Source organism: Dermacentor albipictus, unplaced genomic scaffold, assembly GCF_038994185.2.
Source record: "Dermacentor albipictus isolate Rhodes 1998 colony unplaced genomic scaffold, USDA_Dalb.pri_finalv2 scaffold_16, whole genome shotgun sequence".
NCBI classification, from domain to species: Eukaryota; Metazoa; Arthropoda; class Arachnida; order Ixodida; family Ixodidae; genus Dermacentor; species Dermacentor albipictus.
This window is the reverse complement of record NW_027225570.1, coordinates 868,748-887,145: the sequence shown is the minus strand read 5'-3', so window position 1 is coordinate 887,145 and position 18,398 is coordinate 868,748. Positions and strand designations below refer to the sequence as shown.

Here is an 18,398-nt window from a genome sequence, read left to right as displayed (position 1 = left end):
AGAAGAAAAAATAAGATTGAATCGTCGCGACGGCACATCACAGTCCCCGTAGGCGTCGAAGTCTCTACAATGAAGTTATTTTTGAACAGCTCTGATAACACCCACGCAACAATGGTTGCTTGTATACTGTCAAATGTTCATATCCTGCGGCCTAAAGCTCATGGCACGGTGCGAAAACGCGTGCGCGGAGAAAGCGAAACAGTGCGCGGACAAGCATCCAGACGCGCCGGTCGCTGGGAATGTGCGATCGCTGCATTGAGGCTTCATTCTATTACGCTCCCTTTAGTTATACAAACACTATAAGAACATATTTCACATAGCTTGCTCTCAGCGTTTTCCTACCTTTCACGCAAGAAGCCGGTTCGGGAGACTCCATCGCGGCGACCGCGCGCAGTGGCGTTCACTGTACGTATTCGGTAAAGAGATAGCGTCTGTAAACGATTGTGTGCTTTCAGTTTGCCCAAGATTATTATTTAGACAGTAAAAAACTTCTCTCGTTTCGAAAGTACTTACAGAAATGTCCGGGAGAGCTCGCGCGTGGTGTTTTCAGTGAGCGCTGACAGCAAAACCTATGATCCCTCATACTACGCCAGCGAGGCGCTTCCGCTAGATGGCGACTCCGTAACTCCTCGCCACCAATATGGTGCCGTAAGGTGGGGATAGCGCCGCTCGTCCGCGGTACGAGCGTGTGTGACGGGGATCACTGCGAGTGGCGATGGTGAGCGACTACGAAAGAGTAAGGCTCGACGTGACATTGGGTGTTGTCGCCGCTGACGTGCCCGCGACATAGGGCCGCTCTCGTCGTTGGTGGAACGACAGCGTGCGAAGAAAAGCCTAGTGCCGCGCAAGGTAGGCTGTGACGATGGCTACGATGTGGCGCCAGAGTAACGCGCGTTGTCACTATGGAAACAAAGCGCTGCATGAGCAGAGGTCTTTGTGTGGCGGCTGCTGTGAATCGCACGCAAGCGTCACACACGCGCTGCTTCTCGCGATTCCTCCTTTTTCAATTTCATGTGCTGCCCTCTGCCGCACGCCGCTGGAAACGTTTTGAAGGGGGCCGGGGCTTTCGCCGGTTACGTTGAGTCCGCGTCAGTTTAGCGTTTCGTGGATCGCGAATCATTGTTAATTCTCCGGGGCACTTCGAAGCACTCGATGACTGTTGGCTGAGACGGCCCGAGTGCGCTGTTGTGCAAACAATGCGGCCGATAATGGCACGTTGAGTTCCCTTTGCCGGCAGGGATGCCTTGGAGTTTGTTGTCGCTGATTTATGCGACTACGACAAGGTAGCGTCCATGGGCATTTTCAGCGAGCTTTGCTTTTGATCGCTCCTTGACAGAACCCAGTATCCGTGCAGGTAATGTCCCTACCGCCACTCTTTTATCGCCTTTCACCTTCTCCACAAGTGCTTCTGGGTACCAAGACAGGTTTGAGTCGCCGGCGATAATCACCCCTTAATGAGAGCAGCATTCCGCGCAACTTGGTAATCCGTGTCGTTTTTTGTTGCGCAATATCATTTGAGTAATCACCCCTTCATGCTCTCCTACTGCTGAGGCCTCTCCCTGCTTCCCTTTGTTCTCCTTTTCCTCCTTATTCGGACTTGAGAAGGCGCATTGGCCCCTGCGTTCCTGCTTTTCCTTTGTGGCGTCCTCAAGGTAGGTGCAGCTTTTTCCAGCTGCTCCCACCCCACGTTGTACGCATTCCACGTGCGTTGCTGGCAATCCCTGTCCTGTCACGTCGGGAGACTGCGTTCCATTGTTACGATGGCGGCCCTGTTCAGCTTATCGTCGGCTGCTTGAAGCCTTTTTTTCCACCACCTTTCGTGCATCATGCTGTATATTTAGCTCATTTTTGAGCTCTTCGACCTGTTTCAAAGGCTCATGCTGGAAATGCTCCATTTTCTTTAGCCTAGCGTCGACATCACAGTGACTGCCGATTGACTCGGTTTCCTCTCCATTCTCGTCCGTCACCTCGTCTGCCTTGAGATACCCCCCGGGCACTGCACGCTTTGCCGTCTTTCTTGGCATGTGTTGCACTTAGTTTTTTCTAATGCAAACGCCGAAGCTTCCAGAGCACGTGCTTTCTAGCAAAAGCCGATACGCACAGAATCTAAATCCTTAAAATACCGCAAAGTATATATCACCAATGTTTTAGGAGCAATAAATGCCGCACAGACACGTGTTCGTACGTGTACAACCACGCGGCCACACTCTCACCGTCCTACCACGGCAATATATTCCCGATACCAACGCTCAATAGTAAAACCACTAATAGCTATCAATCTTGCCACTTCCAAAGTACTATTTAAAGGCTATAAACGTTTAACGTCCCACACGGTTACACGTGCTGAAGTACGTGGCGCGAAAGTACGTTCCGACTATTCTGCAAAACCAAATATACATGAAACACACCCGTGCACATGAAAAATAAAAGAGAAAGCTAGATAATTATTATTTAACGGCTAAAAGAACGGCAAATCAATAACAGACGCAAGCTCAAAGCACTTACGTTTTCGTCGCCGCTACCGAGGCCTGGAAAAACACGTCCGTCCGCCACTACGACCACATCCCTCGTTCAGCACCACATGACGGCGTTATACATACGTCGCCTGCGAAATGAAATCGAAACTGGCTCGTATAAAAGTTATTGCAATTAAATATTTATGGCGCTCTGAGGATAGGCGGTACATTTTTTTTTTCGGGGTTTCGAGGCCGAGGGGTTTCATTTAAGGGTAAAAATGGTACGTTGAAAATATTATGTCGGCAGTACTGCTTTGAAAGTGTTGCAGTTAATGACCGCAACGTGGAGTAAAGCGAAGGTCGTCTGTTCTGGCAGGTCCCCACGTGACCCGACACAGCGGCTCATCAAGCGTGTGGTGGCCGTGGAAGGCGACACGGTTCGCACGATGGGCTACCACGAGCGGCTGGTGACCGTCCCGAGGGGCCACTGCTGGCTCGAGGGGGACAACCACGCCCACTCGCTGGACAGCAACCGGTTCGGCCCCGTGGCCCTGGGCCTGCTGGTGGCCAGGGCGTCGCACCGGGTCTGGCCACCGAGCCGCTGGGGGCGCCTCGAATCGCGCCAGCCGGAGCCCGGCAGGCTGCTGCGGTGACGGTGCGTGACCGCGCTGGCTTGCTCGACTCTCGCTTTCAGTTCTTGCTGGGTAATTCGCGTTGCAACTAAGAAAATGTTTCCAGCAGGAAACGCTGACGTCGACAGCAGGGAAGAACAACGGGACATACCGCGGCTTTGATAAAAGCGATCTCACTTGCAATAGTAAACAACAGAGGAGCAGTTGTGCTTAAAACAGGCTCAACGGAATCACTATAGCGGAATTAAAGCTCGTACATCCCACGCTGCGTATAGCCCAGGAGGTCCACCAGCTCAGCTGACAACGCCAGTGAAAAATTAGCATAGAGTGGTTTCCGGGCCACAGCGCCATCCCCGGAAACAATGCCGCAGACTTACTCTCAGACAGCCTACAAGTCAAACGGAACCTACCACATCGCCCCTGTACATATACTGTCCGCAAACACCTAGCCCCGCAAAAGATCACTTCCGTCTACAGACACGTGCCTTAATTCCTCCTTGCTCTGTGGCCATCCCTCGAGGACAGACCAGGGAAGATGAGGTGATGCTACGCAGGTTTTGTTTGGGTGTCCCCCTAGCACCTCACGACACGGGAAAGTTGGAAGGGAAACAGCAGTACTGGTGAAGTCAGCAAATCGACCAACAGCTGCGCCTTCTGCCATAGAAATGACGAGGCCGTGGCACGTCTCAGTTGCCGTGGACTTGTACAGCTAAAACCAATAATAGACGTTGTCATGCCGCTCAAGCCATAGTCAGCCTGCAAGACGAAGATGGCTTACAGACGTGGCTGACCGGAACCGCGTATCACACACTCGTCTTTTCCGTGTGGGAGGCCGGCCTAGATTCCCTGTTGTGAATGGTCGAGTGCGGTGATATTGTTGCCCCATCCGCTAGCAGACCACGAGGTCATCGCCATAAACACGTTCTTACTACACCGCAAAAAAAAATAATAATGAAATGTGTTGGTTTTCCAATGTACTTAAAAGGAGAACTAAAAGCCGCCACTCTGTTTTCTTTCCCGTTTCAAAATTAGGCGTACCAAGAGATATTTGGAATTCTTTACATCCAAACCCCACGGATCGATGGAAGGACAAGCAAACAGACGACACGTGCGGTTTAGTTTCGACTAAACGAGGTTTATATTTTAGGAAACGTCGTGTATACAGGGTGCCCCAGCTATCATGCATCGCGTTTTTTTTTTTTTTAAAGAAGGGACGGGCTGTTCCATACGGGAAAATAACGATGTGCACATTGTTCGCAGTCGGGTAGAGCAGACGGTAATTTGTTGTTCATGCCATTGAACTTATTAAATAATTGCAATTAGCTATTTTTGAATCACTACCCTCAAATGGTGAAAAAGGAAAGCTAGAACTGGCACGTATTAAGGCAGGTACTTTTTTTCCCGTTTATTTCTTTCGGCTGATAAAGAAAGAGAAATGGAGGACGTATCGCGCGACTCACCGTACGTCCGCACCAGAAAGCCGCGCCCTCGAACACGCTCCACGGCAGTCAGTGGGCGAGCTCTCGCACCCGGGCCGTGACAGCGGGGCGCCTTGCTGCCGCGGGACGAGTGCCGGCACTTGTGCTTTCTGCTTTAAGCTGTCCAGTTTTGTTTGCCCTCCTTTTTTTCAGGGCTTCATGAACGTATCGCCGCGTAAACTAGGGAAAAATAAACGCAATGAACACACGCAAATGGGTGCTTTACAATATATGTCGAATGCCAAAAATTTACACACTTGCGCACTGCGGTAATCAACGACATGCGAAGCTATTTTTCACCCGTGCTGGTGACGTGGTCGCTTTTGACGCTGCGCTGCTAAGCGCGAGGTCGCGGGTTGAAATCCCGTTCCCGGCGGCCACATTTGCCTGTGGCGAAATGCAAGAACGCCCGTGCATTGGGTTCAGTAACTGCAAGTGGCCAAAATTGATCCGGAGTAGCCCCACCACGGCGTGCCATCGTAAGAATAGCGTACTTTTGGCGTGTAAAAACCCAGAATTTAAATCTTTTTGGCGCCATCTCGCGGGTAGCTGCTCATGTAGCCGCGTTCTCCGCAACCCAGTGGCGCATCGTGTCCGCGTGGAACCGCACGGCGCCCGTCGAACGCCCGCGCGGCAGCGGGTAGCACGGCGGGCGCTCCGGCTCTTGCGCCAATGGATGGACGGACGTGGCGAGCGTCCCCTTTGCAACGGGGCGGTCGGTTGCGCCACCAAGCTCTTGCTTGTTATGCTGCCTAATGCCCCACCTACATTGAAAAAAAAAAAAGAAAGAAACGTGATGAACTCCCACAACCAAATTTTCAGATCCCCTATTGCGAACTTTGCTTTTGTACTTTTCAGTTTTCTTGTTGTTTCCATACTTACACCAATCTTCCAATCGCCTCTTACTAATCCCTATTGAGGACATGTTTACTTTTCCCCTGCTCCCGCTGAACCCAAGGATTTCAAGAAGGCCAGTGGGGCCTAAATCGACCGCTCGGCATCTAGATGTCTACACATTCTAATAACACGTGCTCTATCGCTTCCCTAGCTTTAGCGCAGCAAGCACATGCTTCTTCTTCCGTCTTATATCTCACTTTGTAGGTGCGTGTTCTAAGGCATCCCGATCTCGCTTCGAAAAGTAATGCGCATTCCTTTGAGTTATCCTAAATGTTTCTTTCCTAATTTCGTTTTTACCTCTCAAGTAGCTACTCGTGGCAGGTTTCCTTTCCATTGCCGCCACCAATGAGATTATCTCAACCTCTCTGACTTTCCGCTTGACCTTCTTTGTTGCTGTGTTGCCCACCCCACAGGCCGCATACTTGCTGGTAAGCTTCCTAGTTCTTTTCCTCCACTGTGAATCAATGTTTTGCCTGTACAGATACCTGAACACTCTCCCAGCCCATTTACTTTCCTCCATATTCCTCAGCCGTTCTTCATACTCAATTTTACTGCGAGCTTCCCTCACTTCAAAACTAGTCCAGCCCAAATCACCTCGTACAGCTTCATTTGTATACTCTTCCCGTGAGCGCCCAAAGCGAGGCGACCCACTGAGCTTTGCTTGCCGTCGAGTCCTAATTGTACCCCTGATTTAACGCAAACAACCGCATTTCCAAAAGTAAGTCCTGGAACCATCACACCTTTCCACATACCCCGGAGCACCTTGTACCTATTGTATCCCCTTAGTGCTCAGTGCTTCATTATGGCTGAATTTCTCTTCCCCTTTACTGTTATGGTTTTTTCCAGTGTTTCCATATATCTATTGCCTTCGTTCATCCGTATACTAATGTATTTATATTCTCTTACCAGAGGTTTCTCCCTTGCCCTGTATCGCCACTGTCTGTTCACTGTTTTCATTGAATACCATAACACCTGATTTCCTAACACTTTCTTTCTTTCTTTATTTGTTTCCATTGCTAAAATACAATGACGGGGGTTAAGATAAAAGCTGCAATGAGGCAGCCTGAGGTGCCCTTAGCCCCCGTGTTACATGGTGGCAGTGAGTAGCGCAATCAACCGTACGCGAAGAACATTACATATAGATAATAATTACAATCATCAATCAAGAGAATTTTCTATGACGGAACAAACAAACAAGGAACAAAGAAATGGGATAAGGACAAATAAAAGCAATGCAGATAGTACGCACCACCACATTACATACACTTGGCAATACGTAAATAACAGTGAAAATCGCGTACACTTGACGATGCATAATTAAAGGTGAAAAGATACGATGGTCGATTATTATTGCAATAATTAAGTGAAAGAAAAGGACGAGCAAAATTATGTCATTACAAACATTAACAAGGCACACATGTGAATACAGGTGAAAAAGAAATTACGCTTGATTCATTATTTAGGAGAAGGTTCTGATAAGTAACGACAGTTCTGACCGTGTTATGTTAATGATGTCAATGCCAGCGTCATGTAATGTATTAAGCAGTCTGGGTAATTTATTTTTCGTAATTTGCAAACTGTAGTTGGTTCTTGAAGGGGTTATAGACCAATATTCTCCGTGACGGGTAATATGTCAAACCTAAATTCTTGCCTTGCTGTCCACAGATATTAGCCAGACGTTGCAAATCACTTAGCTGGTTAGCTAGCAACACGATGTCGTCCGCATCAAATAAACTTGGGAGTTGCTTCTCTACTACTGTAAGCGCATGTTTGTATGAGACATTAAACCCGATATTACTTCCTTCTGGCGCCCTCTCCATCTCTACCAAGTACATCATAAACAGCAGCGGGGATAAAGGGCACCCCTGCCTCAGTCCCTTGTGGGTATCCAATTTCTCCTCGCTCCTCATCCCTTCCCATTCAACGCAAACCGAATTTTAGGTAACTCTGCTCTCTCTCAAAAGCTGTAGACAATCATCACCTAAGCCTTCCCCTTCCAGAATATCCCACCAAATGTTGCGGTCTGCGTTGTCATAGGCTCCTGTAATGTCTAAAAAGGCCACATATAACGGTCTGCTTTCTACTCTCGATATTTCAATACACTAAGTAGGAACAAATAAGTTATCATCCATCCTCGTACCTATTCTGAAGCCATTCTGAAGTTCTCCCAAAATGCCATTAATATCTGCCCATGCTTGCAGCTTTAATTTGATTGCCTGCATTGCTAGCCTACATATTAACGATGTAAAGGTCAGCGGTCTATACGAGTGCGATCTATCTTTGTCCCCTTTGCCTTTATAAATTAAATTCATTCTACTTGGTCGCCAACTGTCTGGTGTATTCGTCTATCTTTCAAAGTTTTATGCCAAGCATACTAGCCGCACAACCACGCTCTTCCTTGCTGCGCCGCGCGCGGCCGCGTAGCTACCATATATTTAACAGCTGCAAAAGCGGAGGCTCAACTCGTGCGCTCGCTTGCGGCCGCGTAGCTACATAGCGGGTCTCAGCTCGTGCGCTCGCCTGCGGTCGCACAGATGGTACTGCGGCCTAACTCCCGCTCCTCCCGCTAGGGCACTAACGTCACAACAGCTGCAAGCCGTGCTCAACTCTTGCAGGATGGGCTGGGTGGGAATCGAACCAGGGTCTCCGGAGTGTGAGACGGAGACGCTACCACTGAGCCACGAGTACGATGCTTCAAAGCGGTACAAAAGCGCCTCTAGTGAATGCGGTGTTGCCTTAGAAACGAGCTGTTTCTAAGGTTCAGGCGTGCGTCGCTTGCTCAGGCGCACATTTCGTTGCCGCGCCGAACGCTGCGTTGCTCGACGCTCACCGCGTCCAATGCGGGGCGCGTAGTCGCTGCGCCGTAGCCCATTGTCTTACACCCCTTGGCGGGTCGACAGGAACGCTGTCGCGTTCCACTCTTGAAGGCGAAGCAGAGTAACGCATGAGTTGTTTCTTCGTCTAGCCGAACCAAATATAGCCAAGCAACAGCAGTTCACCAGGCTAAACAGTGGTTCAACAACTAAAATAAAGGCTAGTATGCTTCGCATCCTGGGTTTAACCTTAGCTAAGCCACAGCCATTTTTTTCCACCGCTTTCACCAGAGCTTCCTTACTTCTTGGTCCTAGTTCATTAATCAGCCTAACGGGAACCCCGTCTAGCCCAGTGGCTGTGCGCTTAGGAATTTTCTCTTCGGCTTTCTTCCAGTTGAAATTTGTCAGCACCAGCTCCTTTTCCATCTGGTTCTCTTTCATGTTTTTTTTTTGTTCGAATGCAACCTCGTCATTGCCTTGGAAAGATTCGGCTGTTATTTTTCGGACGTCATTTAATACCGCGTCCCCTTTCAGTTTGTTTCCATCTTCGCCTAGGATATGTTGTTATATTGTTGCAGACTTGCTGTCTCATAATTTTATGTGGTTCCGAAATATTCTAGGTGCAGTCTTCTTTTTCTCACGTATTTCTGACAACCAACGTTCACTTTCACCTTTTATGTGTGCTTGCACCAGTATTCGAACTAAACTTTTTCTCCCGGTATATTTCCCATTTACTGGCTACTTCATCCTGCGGCAACTGAACCTTCTTTGCCTGCCTGTGCTCTCGGGATGCTTTCTGTTGTTCGGCGATCGCTTCTCGTATCTCCTTGCTCCACCAGCTTTTCGGTTTCTTTTTTTCCTTTCCAACGAACATGTTGTTTCTCTTCCGTATTTCTGTTGTTATTACACTTAGAAGCTCGTATATTCGCACTATTTATTTGGTGATTTGCCAAGTTCTTCCTCGACTCTAGTGACTATATTTATTATTTGTTCAGCGTTCAAGTTTGGACTGGCCATTTTGCACTCCTTGCTCTATTTCCCAACTACATATCCCATTTTCAAAATGATGTGTTTATAGTCCCTCCCTATGCTGCTATACCCTTCCTCGTCAATGACCATTTCTCTCAACTTATCGTAATTTCCTTCTGTCTTCAGACAGTAAGCAATGGTTGATTGCTGGTTTCACACTTCCCATGTCATCTCGCCTTCACACTTAGGCCCTGTATTCACTTCAACGAGGTCATGTTGCTCGCAAAGATCTAGTATTGACTTCCCGTTGTCGGTGTAGCCATCCACTCCTTGCTCTATTTCCCAACTACATATCCCATTTTCAAAATGATGTGTTTATAGTCACTCCCTATGCTGCTATACGCTTCCTCGTCAATGACCATTTCTCTCAACTTATCATGAATTCATTCTGTCATCAGGCAGTAATCAATGATCGATTGCCGGTTTCCAACTTCCCACGTGATCTGTCCTTCGCACTTAGGCCCTGTATTCACTTCAACGAGGTCATGTTGCTCGCAAAGATCTAGCATTGACTTCCCGTTGTCGGTGTAGCCATCTAAATCCTGTATGTAGGCATTCATGTCACCTATTAGGATAATTTCAGTATCATTCCCGAAACCCTTAACATCAGCACTTATGCATTTCACTAACTCTTGATTCTTCTCTGTCCAATTATTTGCGGTCCACAAATACGTAACGCCCAGCCAAGTTTTTTTTTTTTCGCACTCATTGTACCTGATAACCAAAGATGCTCCTGACATTTTGAATTTACTCTCTTCCATTTAGCTCCCTGAAGGATGGGCCTTCCGACTCCCCCTCCCTTTCTTTCTGACTTAGTTCTGTTGTACCCTTCCCAAACATAATTCTCAATCACTGGTGGCTCTTCCGAGTCTCTAACGTGTATTTCTGTAACCGCATACACCCCTATTTGTTTTGTTCTCTATTTAACTGCTCTACAATCTCTAGCCACTTTCCCTTCTGCCGCCCTGCATGTTTACGTAGCGTGTTGCATGACGAGCTCTCTTTCTTGCTTTTATCCTTTTTCTGTTATTGACGGCGATGCTATACTGAGGTTGCCTTAGAACCTTTTTCATTACTACCTAGTCTGGCCCCCTGAGCACCCGTGGGCCCCCTAAAAAAGCAACAGCGCAACCCCTAAGTCGCCAGCCCACTTCTCGTGCAAGCCTGTAATTGAAGTGTATCCCGGCTCGTTGAAAACCACCACACCTTCTCACTTCCCTGTTTACTTCAACAACTTCGAAGCCTTTCTCTCGGCTCTTTTTCCCTATCACCTTATCAGCAGCCACTACGGGTCTTTGTACGTGACTGTCACGTACAGGCACCTCCGGCACCGTGCAGACCACGATCTGCACCTGAGGGGACAGCTCGCGCAAGTCGTCCACATCCTTCGCCAAGCGCTGGGCTAGTATTGTCCCTTTCCTGTTTAAGACGTCATTTAGCCCACCTGCTACTACGACAAGGTTGCGCACGTGGGCATTTTCCGTGAGCTTTGCTTTTGCTCACTCCACGAGAGAACTCGGCGTCCGCCCCGGAAATGTCCCTGCCGTCGCTCTTTTATCGTCTTTCACCCTCTCCACAATTACTTCTGAGCACCTACCCAGGTTTGAGTCGCCGGCGATAATCACCATTTCACTCTCTCCTACCTCTCCCTGCTTCCCTTCGACCTTGTCCGCGTCATTCGAACTTGACCAGGGGCATTGACCCATGCGTTCCTGCTTTCGTGGTGGCCTCAGGGTAGGTGCTTAAAGCTTGGCATATCATATTGACCACAAATAAAGACGAGGACAGCGGAAGAGAGCACATAAACAACACGAGCGGTAACCTTCAACTGGTTTATTCACGGCAGCCCGTGGGCATATATAGACAAACAGAACATGCGCAGAATGCAGCAAACACCATCACTCATCAGCCTAGCGGGGCAAGCAATTATAAAAAAAAACCATATTTCCGATTGAAAGAACCTGATGGAAGTGTCACTAACACAGTCTTGGCCTTTCTTTTTTATGTGATAAGCCTCCATCAGTTCGCGTGTAGTCTGGTCATGGCTTCCCTCCAGAATCTTTATCTCCTTAAAAAGAGGTCTACAGCGACAGGCATTGCAGTGCGCAGGCAAGTGTGCCGATTCATCTTTCGTTAACTTTTGTTCGTGTAACCTGGCTCGATCATTCAGGCACCGTCCTGTCTGCCCTATGTAGGATTTGCCATACGCCAGGGGGATTTCGTACACGACTCCTACATTGCATTTTGCATACGGCTTGGTATGGTTCTGCGTTATTGTTTGCTGCGTTCTGCGCATGTTCTATTTACCAGTCGAAAGTTACCGCTCGTGTTGTGTATGTGTTCTCTTCCGCTGTCGCCGTCTTTATTTGCGGTCATTAAGATATGCAGTAAACACCAACTAGGCCAAAAGAAGAAGGAAGGCAAGGCTGTGGCAATAACCATACCAAGCCATATGCAAAATGCAATGTAGGAGTCGTGTACCAAATCCCCCTGGCGTGTGGCAAGTCCTATATAGGGCAGACAGGACGGTGCCTGAATGATCGAGCCAGGGAACACGAAAAAAGTTAGCGAAAGATGAATTGGCGCATTTGCCTGCGCACTGCAATGCCTGTCACTGTGCACCTCTTTGTAAGGAGATAAATATTCTAGGGAGAAGCCAGGACCAGACTGCACGCGAACTGATGGAGTTTTCACATAAAAAAGAAAGGCCAAGATCGTGTTAGTGACACTTCCATCAGGTTGTTTCAATCGGAAATAGTTTTTTTTTATGATTGGTTGCCCCGCTAGGTTGATGAGTGATCTTGTTTGCTGCGTTCTGCGCATGTTCTATTTGCCTATATATGCTCACGGGCTGCCGTGAATAAACCAATTGAAAGTTACCGCTCGTTTTGTTTACGTGTTCTCTTCCGCTGTCCCCGTCTTTATTTGCGGTCAATATGATATGTAGTAAACACCAACAAGGCCAAACTGAAGTTCTTCTAAAGCTTGGCGTCCCCCTCGAAGGCGTCTCGTCGTCATGCCGCTACCTATTATAGTGTTTCAAGTGTTGTCAAGCAGACAACTGAAGCAGGAATACCTGACCACCTTATTAATCAGAGCCGCAGCGCAGGTAAGACATTAAACTTTAGTTTTCAGCTTGCTTCTGCGCCTCCGAAGCAGCCGACGGGGCCACGTGATCCCTCATAGCACGTCGCGCCGATGGCAGCGCCAGCTTCTGCAGTGGTGGAGCTCGCCCACGAGATGCCTAAAGTCCCTTGATGATTTGAAAGTAGCGACACTCTTTGAACTCCGCCGCCGCCGCGCGACCTCCTCGCCTCCTCCTCGCCCCTTGTGCGTTCCCCCCGCGGTAACCAGTTTTGCCCCCGTTTTTCTGCACGACGATTGGTCTCCCTGCCGTTGCCCTTGGAAACGCGCGGATCTTGAGTTTTGCTTGTGTTTTTCTTTTTCGTTCGCGCCATTTTCCTCCTGAGCACGGCTGGCTCGGCGCTTTAGCTCGGCGTAGCGAACGTTGTACGCCGTGTTTCCTGCTCTATGTGCAAGCGCTATGCCGGACTGTTGCGCATATAACTGCAGCAAGAAGCCTGAAGATGGTTATGCCGTTTTATGATACCACAAGGAAAGCGTGACGGCTTGCGCAGGAAGCAGTGGCTGCATGACATTGGCCGAAAGAACTTTGTTCCGACAAAGAACAGCGTTGTTTGCGAGCTGAGGCGTCTTTATAGCTCGTAACTAAGCATCCCGTAATGCTGCATTTTTTTTTCATTCTTCCGCTCACCACGCTCATAAACGCTCACCAGCGTTTTTGTTGCGGTTGTCCTCAGTATGCTTAATATTCCCCTCGCACGTCGCTAACTTGTTATTCAGTCGGGAGTGCAGCCTTATAGATTCTGCTTTGCGCCCTGAAAAAATTAGTGGCAAGTATACCCGTGTTATTGCAGGTGATGAGCGTTAGCTAGTCAACATTGAGTTTTTTTTTAAGTTTTAAGGCGAAAGCCTTTAGATCTCTGTTTCAAGGTTGCGTTGTAAACTGGAAGTATCACGTGACCCAAGGAAGGCCGGAGGTGACCCAAATCATGTCCACGCCTGCTTAAGAGAATGATTACCCAAGTTAGTTAATGAATCATTAGTGATTGACAAAAAATGGATTAGGGAGGATTAATGATTAGCGTGTATTAAAGAAGATTAAGGTGTATTGAGTGCCTTAAGAAGGATTAAGATGCATGAATAAAGATTAAGGAGGGTGGAGGTGGATTAAGGCGGATTATGGTGGACTAAGGTGAAGGGTTGATGAAAGGGTATTAGGACCGATTAGGGTGCATAAACTAGGATTAGGGGGATTAAGGTGGATAAAGTGACATTAAGGCCGATTAATGTGGAATAAGATGAATTAGGGTTGCTAAAGGAGGATTAACACTGATTAAGGCAGATTAGGTACCATAGAGCTGGATTAGGTTTGATAGAGGTGGATTAGGGTGTATTACGCAGGATTAAGGTGGATGATAGAGGATTAAGGCGGATTATAATAGATCGCGGTTGATAAAGGAGGATTAAGAACTATGTGGTAGGTAAGGTGCATTAGGGGCGATGTAGATTGATTAGGTTGTATTAAGGAGGATTGGGAGTATTAAGGTGGATGAAGGAGCACTAAGGTGGATTAGGGTGGACTAAGGTGAATAAGGGTTCATTGAGTATTAAGGCCGATTAGTCTACCATAATCCTCCTAATGCACGGTAATCCACCGAATCCACATTCATCGTCCTTAAACCTCCTTCATTCACTTTAATCCACCATAATCCACAAGATTCACTTTAATCCGCCATAATCCACGAGAGTCCTCCTTAATGCACCCTAATCCAACTTCATCGACCTTAATCTACTTTAACCCTCCTTAATGCACTTTAATCCTCCTTAACCAACCCTACTGCTTCCTCACCCACATTAATCCACCCTAATCCGCTATAATCTTCCTTAATTCACCTTAATCCACATTCATCTACCTTAGTCCACCCTAATCCTCCTTAATCCACCCTTATCCTCCTTCACTCACTTCAATTCACTTTAGCCCACCATAATCCTCCTTCATGCACCTTAATCCTTCTTAATGCATTCTCATCCTTCTTCATGCACTTTAATCCACCCTAATCCACTATAACCGTCCTTAATGCACCTCAACGCATCTTCATCCACCCTAACCCACCTTCATCGAACTTAATCCAACCTTGTCCTCCTTTATGCACCTTAATACACTTTCATTAACTTTAATCCCCCTTAAAGGAGTACTGACACAAAAATTTGAAGTCGAGATAACTTGTGACATCGATTTAGTGGGTTACACACACATCGTGTGTAAAATATCAGCGGCGAATATCGCTTAGAACATATTTAAAATCAATTTTAAAGTACGTGCGCGCAGCCAACCGTAAAACAGAGCACCTCGCGACATTGACATCACCCGGGTCTGTAAATAGCCAAGAAAACGCTACGTCATGTGGCTACGTCACGAATTTTCGTTGGCTGCCATGCGGCTTTACAGCGGGAGACACACGGTCCGATTTGGTGTCCGATCCGGCGTCCGACGCGCCGGAACGGCAGCCGGAATCGAGGTGTTTTGCCGTGCCGAAGCGCCGGATCGGACGTCCGGCGTGCGAGAAACCGGGCAGATTTTCATCGTCCGACGCGTCCGACAACCGCACCGTCGTCTGGCCGCAGCCAATGACAGCGCGGCTGGCATGTGACGTTCCCTCCACGGAGGCGGCGCTGGCTGGCCGGTTTCTCGCAGTGTTTTTTTTTTTCCTTGCCTGCTGCAGTTTGTTTCCGACACGAAATAGTTACCAGTTCAGTAAAATTATCTCGACATGTGCCTGTTATTCAAAGCAACGCCTAGTACACTAGGACTAAGCTACTGGCGAGATCAGGAGACGCGACGCGAGGGCATTTCGCGGGCAGACAGCACACACCGACCGTCTGAGTGAGGCTGCTCGCTTTGCTTGCACGTTTGCCCTTCGCAACGACTGCGTCGAGCAAACCAATTGTATTTAATTACGGGCGACCTAAGTGTACAGTGTTAATTGTTTTGGCAAACATAAGCGCTCTTCGACGAGCTCGGGTTGGATCGTAAGCGCCGTCGGCCGCGGCGTCTGCCTAGCTAGGCCTACCGGCCCTATCGCTGGCTGTTAGCGGAGTCGTCAGTGGACGACGCGCCGTCGTGAAGTGTTCTGTCACCCGCAGGGGCATAACGTTATTGGCAGTGTTCGCGTAAAGCGACGCAGTGTTGTGGAGAGTTGTTTGTATTGCGTTTCTCGACATGGCTTTGAAGTCAAGCTGGAGGGCTGGATCTGGGCGGAGCTTACGCGCCGCTCAATCTTTCGGATGCACGCACCGTGTGTCCCGAATCATCGTATGCCGCATGCCGGAGCATGTGGCGCCGCACGTCGGATCGGACGCCGAATCGTACCGTGTGTCTCACGTGCTCGCCGTCGCCGGCCGCAATATCCGAGTCGCTGCTCTCCAGTGGGTCAAATTGAAAGTGATTGGCCACGTCTAATACGGCGGCGACTCCCACATGCAGGAAATCGTCGCCGCTGGACGACGAAAACGAGGACGACGACGATGATGGCGAGGACATGGCAAACCACGTGCAGGCGTAGCAGACGACTAGCAACACGAAGTTCGCGTGCCGGCGCGCCGCACGCTGGCTGCGCGGCAGAGCATACGTCATGGCTTTTTGCGAACACGTGACCACTTTGTTTACACTCCCGGTGGACCGTTTCGTTGCTCTCTGAAACCGAAACTTGGACTGGTCGCTACAAAAAAGACTGCAGATAATTACCTGTCGCGCTCTGAAGTAAATGAGGTCTCGTGCCGTGATTACTGGGTCATTAACTACTTATTAAAGCAGAAAAAACCACATGGATTTTTTTTTTGTGTCAGTACTCCTTTAACCCTCCTTAATACACCTGAATTCATCTTAATCCAATCCTAATCAATCATTACTTTCCTAATCATTAATCATCTCTTATGCGCGGCTGCACATGCTTTGGTTCACTTCCCGCCTTCCTTCGGTCACGTGATATTTTCTGTAGCCCACAACGGGACCTTGATACAGAGGTCTAAGGCTTTTACTTAATAAGCCACACACAAAGGGATGTGTCACAAGCAATACTACATCAGACGCACGAAGTAAAGCATCTCATCATGCGGCAGAAAAATTGTCTGGAGTATAGAACTCGCCTCAAAAGCTCCTTTTACATCAGTATACCCCATTCATACGGCTTTAGGAAAAAAGCAACCTCGTCATAAATGTTGCCTCTAGCATTATCGATGCTGCTATTAGCGTTTCTCAAAATTTTCAACCCCACTGGGGCGCGCAACTGGCCCAAAATAACACGCCTCCATAGAATCCTGCGGCCCATCTTCGGGAGCCCAGGAGGAATAGCGTGCCGTGCGCAGCCGGCGGGCGAGGGGAATCGAGGAGGAAAGCGCCGTGAGGAGGAGAGTGTCGCTACTTTCAAACATCAAGCGGTTTTAGAGATGCCCGGACGGCAGCACCATCTGGTGGTGTTGAGGTAACTAAAGCGTGGCGTATAGCGTGACGTAACACTTGCGCTGCGCTCTCGTTGGTTGACGCGGGCGCGGCAGTGCGACGCGGCGCTTTCTTTCTTACTCCGAACAGTACCACGCGGCTACGCGATTTCCGTGGGCGCATTCGACGAAACGACACACCCGAGCGCCTCCTCACCAAAAATCGCGCCATGCGGTTCCAGCTAAAGGCGAACAGTGTGTGATGTGGGCTTGTGTATGCAGAGACAACGACGGCATGATGGCGGCGACGACGGCGGCGGCGGCCTGGTGAAAACGCCTAGACGACGACAAAGACGGTGACGGCACCACGACGCCGGCATGGCGGTAGCCGATCCCGAAGTCGGTGCACTGTGAATTAAGGGGAAACAGGCAGCCACCCTTAAAATGCTGGACATAGACGAATAATGCTTCGCTCCGTCAATGCTCCACGACAGCGAGTAGGGGACGCTGTATGCTTGGGCCGAAGTTGGTGCAACCGGTTGAAATGTGTAAATAAAAGCAATGCTTATATGTGATGAGATGCACAGATTTCACGTGTGTGATCGCATTTCACCATCAAAGTCCGCTGAGTGCAGCGTAACGGTCACAGCCACTGTAATACTATTGGCGGCGAGGTCTTACGGAGTCGCCATATGTCGGAAGCACCTCCCTTGCGTAATGTGAGGGATAAAAGCGACGCGCTCCTCATCGGTTTGACTGTCGGCGCTCAATAAAAATTCCACGTGGGAGCCCTGCTGAACATTTCTGTAAGTACTCTCGTAACGACAGAAATTCTTTAACGTCAAAATACTAATCTTGGGCAAACAGTAAGCACAGACTGATTTACAGACGCTCTCTTTTCACCGAATACGTACAGTGAATGCACACTGCGCAGTCGCCGCGAAGGAGTTCCCAGAGCCGGTTTCTTGCGGGAAAGGTAGGCAATCGCTGAGAGCAAAGTGTGGTGAAATTTGTTCTTGTAGTGGGCTGTCTGTGTAACGAAATGGAGCATAACAGAATGAAGCCTCAATGCAGCGATCGCACGGGTTCGCAGCGACCGACTGCGCGTCTGCATGCACGTCCGCGCACAATGTTTCGCTTTCCTGCGAGCGCGTTTTCGCACCGTTCCGTGAGCTTTAGGCCGCAGCATATGAGCATTTGACAGTAAACAAGCAACCATTGTTGCGTGGACGCTATCAAAGCTGTTCAAAAATAATTTTGCTATAGCTAGAGACTTAGACGCCTACGGGGACTTGTGATGTGCCGTCGCGATGATTAAGTCTTTTTTTCTTTCGTTTCCTCTGAATTCTTGGACGTTTCAATGTAATTATTTCTGAAGTGGCATCGCGCTGCATGTTTATCGGTCTTTCAGCGAGTTATTTCCTGCTGCCTTTTCTTAATCCAGTATACATTCATTGTTTGGTGCTAACACAAACATGAACATATGCCATGCCTTTTATTTAATGTACTTCTTGGCGTTCCCATTCCATTCTAATGAACTTGCCAGTATCTAGCATCAACAAGTTCATAGAT

General features: G+C 48.7%; 1 protein-coding gene across 2 annotated transcripts in view; it reads left to right on the top strand.

Moving 5' to 3' along the window:
* The window catches only part of LOC135899640 (mitochondrial inner membrane protease subunit 2), a 58,903-nt gene extending 41,488 nt beyond the window's left edge, over window positions 1-17,415 (top strand). Inside the window, exons 2-3 of one of the 2 annotated variants that reach the window (XM_065428946.1) lie at window positions 2,833-3,105; window positions 17,109-17,415. In XM_065428946.1, the coding sequence (XP_065285018.1) occupies window positions 2,833-3,105; window positions 17,109-17,157 (322 nt within the window). In that variant the 3' untranslated portion in view covers window positions 17,158-17,415. Of the gene's footprint in view, window positions 1-2,832; window positions 3,112-17,108 lie in introns of both variants that reach the window. The other variant, XM_065428948.1, reaches the window with a different exon arrangement.
* Window positions 17,416-18,398: the final 983 nt, after the last annotated feature.